The 4,961-nt window shown below is 32.5% G+C and overlaps 1 protein-coding gene across 1 annotated transcript in view; it reads left to right on the top strand.

The window, feature by feature from the left end:
• The window catches only part of SHCBP1L (SHC SH2-domain binding protein 1-like), an 85,747-nt gene that overhangs the window by 47,578 nt on the left and 33,208 nt on the right, over window positions 1-4,961 (top strand). The window contains exons 3-5 of the mRNA XM_006887750.1: window positions 713-927; window positions 1,725-1,811; window positions 1,883-2,101. Coding sequence (XP_006887812.1) covers window positions 713-927; window positions 1,725-1,811; window positions 1,883-2,101 — 521 coding nt within the window. The remainder of the gene's footprint in view (window positions 1-712; window positions 928-1,724; window positions 1,812-1,882; window positions 2,102-4,961) is intronic.

The raw sequence follows: 4,961 nt of genomic DNA, 5'->3' as shown, positions 1-4,961 counted from the left end.
TAAATTATTATATTGTTAATATGTATTGTTGTAACACTTTGACGTACTAATATTTATAATGAATTGTTTATACATGACTATATCTGGAAATAAATTTAACAGAACTGTACTTGAAATTTTTCAGAACTGATTGTTGGAAGATAGATTTTGTGTTAATATTTTAATATAATTTATTAAACTCCAACAACACTGAGTGCTTGGTAGTTCTCAAGCACTATTATTCAGCCAAGTACTGGAGTTTATCAGTATTTAAGAGTATTATGATGAAATTAAATGAATGAAAACAATAGACTCCATTGTTTAAGAAGCTAAATTTAGCCCACTTAAGGACTATTTTATCATATCCTTTATAATTTTGAAATATTTGAGTAATCTTTCTTTTGCAAATAGTTTAATATAGGTAGTAGTTTGTTTTATTTATAAATGTAAATTAATGATCTGTGAAATCCAAAAGTCTGCAAACTCAAAAATAAGATACCAAATATAAGATTTCAAATATCTCTCTTGAAATTTAAAAACTAATATGTTCAAGAAGTAACATTTTTTAAAATGGCATTTTTACTTTATCTTGACCAACAATTATTCTATGTGTTTATTGTTGGATAATTGATAAAAACATAAAAGAAGAAACTTTATAATTAACTCATATATGAGAAAAATTGTTGGGATTTACTTTGATTTGTAACTACCTATCTTATAATATTAACCGTAGGTAACTTGTATACCACGCCAGAGTTCATCATCTTGGTTCAAAGTTACTGTTTCTCTTGCTGAGCCTTTTTCTTCTAACATTGCAAATATTCCAAGGGATTTGGTTAATGAGATTTTGGAAGAAATGGAGCATAGTGTACCTCTCTTGGAAGTGGATCCTGTTGAAGGACAAGATTCTGAAATACATGAGATTGCTCTAGCCCTGGAAGTTGTAAGGTATTAGGACTTATATTACCAGTGCAAGTGAAAATTATGTTCAAAAATTAACTATATATTTTAAAAAGTTATATATGGTTTTATTAATGTGCACTTTATAAATACTTATTGCTTTGGTTATTATTTATTGCTAGGTTCAGTTTGTCTGTTTTTAATTAATAACTTGTAACTCTCTTTTAGTTAAAACCCTTTTTGTAGAAGTATTATATATGAGCAATGAAAAGTTTGCCATTTTGATCCTGAATTTAATGAAAATGGAATTAAAACATATTAGATATATGTAGCATTAAATTTTGTCCACATTCTAAATATAGTTTACTTCACTTTTCTTATGTGCATTATAATTTTTACATTTTGATTGATAAAATTTGAGAGAAACTATCTATAAACAGAAAAATATTTTTATTTCTCTAAGGCTTTCCTTTCCACAAAATTTTTATTAAGCGTTAAGGAATATTTCTTTAGTGAACAAAATCTGTAAAATTTGGAATTTTATTTTATAATCTTACTTCAAGAAATAGCTGACCTATAATAATAAGCTAAAATAGAGTCAAGATCATCTAATGTTTTTAACTTTTTATTGTGACTTCAGTGAAAGTTTGCAGAGCAAATTGTGGTTATTTTTTCAACCACTCATACACATTTTGTTTTCTTTTTAATTACAGTCCCCACATTGTACTAGCTCCCTTCCCACTTCTTCCCTGTGATTTGCATTTCCATTCATCCTTCTGAGCTTTATCTTTTTAATTCTAATTATAGTGGTGGTTGTCTTATCTCTAATCTTTTTTTTTTCCCAGGTTTTTTTATGACTTTCTTTGGAGAGACTGGGATGATGAAGAAAGTTGTGAAAATTATACTGCTCTTATTGAAGAAAGAATTAGTTTGTAAGTAGAGTTACAAAATTAATTATTACTTTGAAGAAGATAAGCATTGTAAATATAATGGTACTTTTCAGGTGGTGTGATATACAGGATGGAACAATACCTGGTCCTATTGCACATCGCTTTAAAAAAACTTTGGAGAAATATAAAAATAAGCGTGTAGAACTCATCGAGTACCAGAGCAACATTAAAGAAGATCCATCTGCAGCAGAAGCTGTTGAATGTTGGAAAAAGTACTATGAGATAGTAATGCTTCGTGGATTATTGAAAATGTGGGAAGATTTACGCCTTCGGTAATAATCTTTTTTTTTTTTAAAGATTTTTTTAAATTTTTTATTTTATTTTATTATTTTTGTGTGAGTGTACCGTCAAATCAGATCTGACTGGTACAGGAGGAGATTGTCCCTCCTTCCCCGGCAGAGCATCTGGTGGATTCGAACTGTGCGCCTCTAGGACTGTAGTTGCAGCTCCTTACCACTAGACCACCAGAGCTCCCCTGGTAATAATCTTTTGTATATTAAATAGAAACAAAGATTTTTAAAATTATGATTTTAAGGAAAGGTTATGTAAAAGTTGGATTGTCATTCATTCAGTGTTGGACATTTTCCTTGCTACCCTCCCCCCTTGACATTTTTTTCAATTTTATTTTATTATTTTGTGTGTGTGTGTACCATCAAATTGGATCTGACTGGTACAGGAGGAGATTGTCTCTCTTCCTTAAGCAGAGGATCTGGTGGATTTGAACCACATATCTCTGTGATTGCCGTGCAGCTTCTTGCCACTAGGCCACCAGACCTCCCTGACATTTTTTTTTAAAGAAATCATTCATTGTTGCATAATTTCCTCCTTCTTCTCTTCCCCTCCTTCAGTCCACTTTTTTTATACACCACTTACTCTGGACTATTGTCAGAAAAATATCGCCTATTCATATCTTCTTTAAATAGTTCTTTGCTTCATCTGTTCTAATGCAGTGTTCATTATTTCTCTGCTCTTTTCTTAGTTCCACCCCCCCCCAATTCAACTCCCATATCAGTCCTGTTTTATAACAGTGGTATTTTGTTGTATTTGTCCTTTTGTGACTGAGATATTTCAATTAGCATAATGTCCTCCAGGGTCATCCATGTTGTGTAATATTTTATGAGTTCCATTTTATGAGTTGTGTAATGTTTTATAAGTATTCCATTGTGTGGATATACCATGCTTTTTCTATTTATTCATTTGTTAGGGGTACTTGGTTTGCTTCCATCTCTTTGATATTGTGAATAACGCAGCAATAAACATGAGTGTGCGTATATCTCTTTGGGTGGCAGCTCTTGTTTCTTTAGAGTATGTTTCTAGTAGTGGAATTGTTGGGTCAAAGGATATTTGTAACATTTTCAGAAAGCACCATACCGCCTTCCATCGTGGTTGCACCATTTTACACTCCCACCAGAAGTGAAGGAGGGTTCCAATGTCTCTATAACCTGGTCAGCATTTGTTGTTTTGTGCTTTGCTGTTGTTACTGGGGTTAAATAATACCAAACGGTTGTTTTGATTTTGCATCTCTCTTTATAGCCAGGGAATTTGAATATTTCTTTATGTGTTTGCTTGCCACCTGTATGTCTTCTTTGGTGAAGTGTCTGTTCATATCCTGTGCCCATTCTGTGATTGTATTATTTACCTTTCTCTTATTGAGGTGTTGGAGTGTTCTATAAATTTTATATATGAGTCCCTTATCAGATAGGTCACTACCAAATATTTTTTCACCCAGTCTTTGGGTTTCCTTTTTACCCCGTTACAGGAGGTTTCTGATGTTCATAGGAATTTAATTCTTAAAAGGTGCCATTTATTTATTTTGTTCTCTACTGGTTGTAGGTTTTTGAAGATGCTTGGAAGACTATTCTTACTGTGTATTAGGCTTCCAGGCTTTTGTCTGATGAAGTTTATAGTCTTTGGTTTTACTGCTAGGTCCTTGATCCACTTTGAGTTGGTTTTTTGTATGGCGTGAGATGTGGATCTTGTTTGAGTTTTCTACAGATGGTTTTCCAGTTTTGCCACCATCATTTGTTAAAGAGACTTTATTTCCCATTTAAGTGATTTCATCTCCTTGTCAAAAATCAGTTGTCCATAGGGAGATGAGCTGATCTTTGGGTTCTCAGTTCTATTCCATTAATCTACATGTTTGTCACTATACCAATAACATGCTGTCTTGACCACTATGGCTGTTTAGTAGGATTTGAGATCAGAGAGTGAGATGCCTTCTACCTTTGTTTCTCTTTTTCAGGACTACTTTCCTTCTTCAAGGTCTTTTTCAATTCTAAATAAAATTTGAAATTACCTTTTCCATCTCATTGACGAATGGAATTGGTATTTGCATTGAGATTGCTTTGAACTTGTAGATTGCCTTTCAAAGAATTGTCTTTTTCACAATATTGAATCTTCTTATCCATGAGCATGGTATATTCCTCCGTTTTTCCTCACAATATTGAATCTTCTTATCCATGAGCATGGTATATTCCTCCGTTTTTCCAGGTCTCTTTTTGTTTCTTGAAGTAATGTTTGTAATTTTCTTTTCTTGGAATAGGTCTTTTGTGTTTCTAATTATATTTACTCCCAGGTATTTAAGCTTATGGTTAGCTATTGTGATGGATATTGTTTTTCTTAGTTCCATTTCTATATTCCCTTTGTCACTGTGGAAAAATTAAGTTGATTTTGTATGTTCATCCTGTATCCTGGCACTTTGCTGAATTGATTGATTATGTCCAGTAGTTTTCTCACTGAGTCTTTAGGGTTTTCTAATTATGCTATAATATTATCTGTATATAGAGATAATTTTACCTCCTCTTTGCCAATTTAAATGCCTCTTATTTCCTTTTCTCATCTGATTACTATTGCTAGACTTCCAACACAATAGTTGAATAGGAGAGGTGATAATGGGCATCCTTACCTAATTCCTGTTCTCAAAGGGAATTCCTTTAATCTCTCTGTGTCAGGGATGCGTCCTGTCTCCATAGCTTTTCAATGTATATGCAGAATAGATCATTTGAAAAGCTGGGCTTTATTTTGGACAAGAACAAACTGGGAGGAGGGTAGGGAGAATAGTGCAACAATGAATGAGTGGAAGCCCAAAATCTCTGTAAATGTTTATGAAAATTAATAAAATATAATTATAGA

The sequence above is a fragment of the Elephantulus edwardii genome, unplaced genomic scaffold (genome assembly GCF_000299155.1).
Source record: "Elephantulus edwardii isolate Elephantulus edwardi_28Jun2011 unplaced genomic scaffold, EleEdw1.0 scaffold00061, whole genome shotgun sequence".
Taxonomy (NCBI): Eukaryota; Metazoa; Chordata; class Mammalia; order Macroscelidea; family Macroscelididae; genus Elephantulus; species Elephantulus edwardii.
This window is presented reverse-complemented; position numbering and strand designations above follow the sequence as displayed.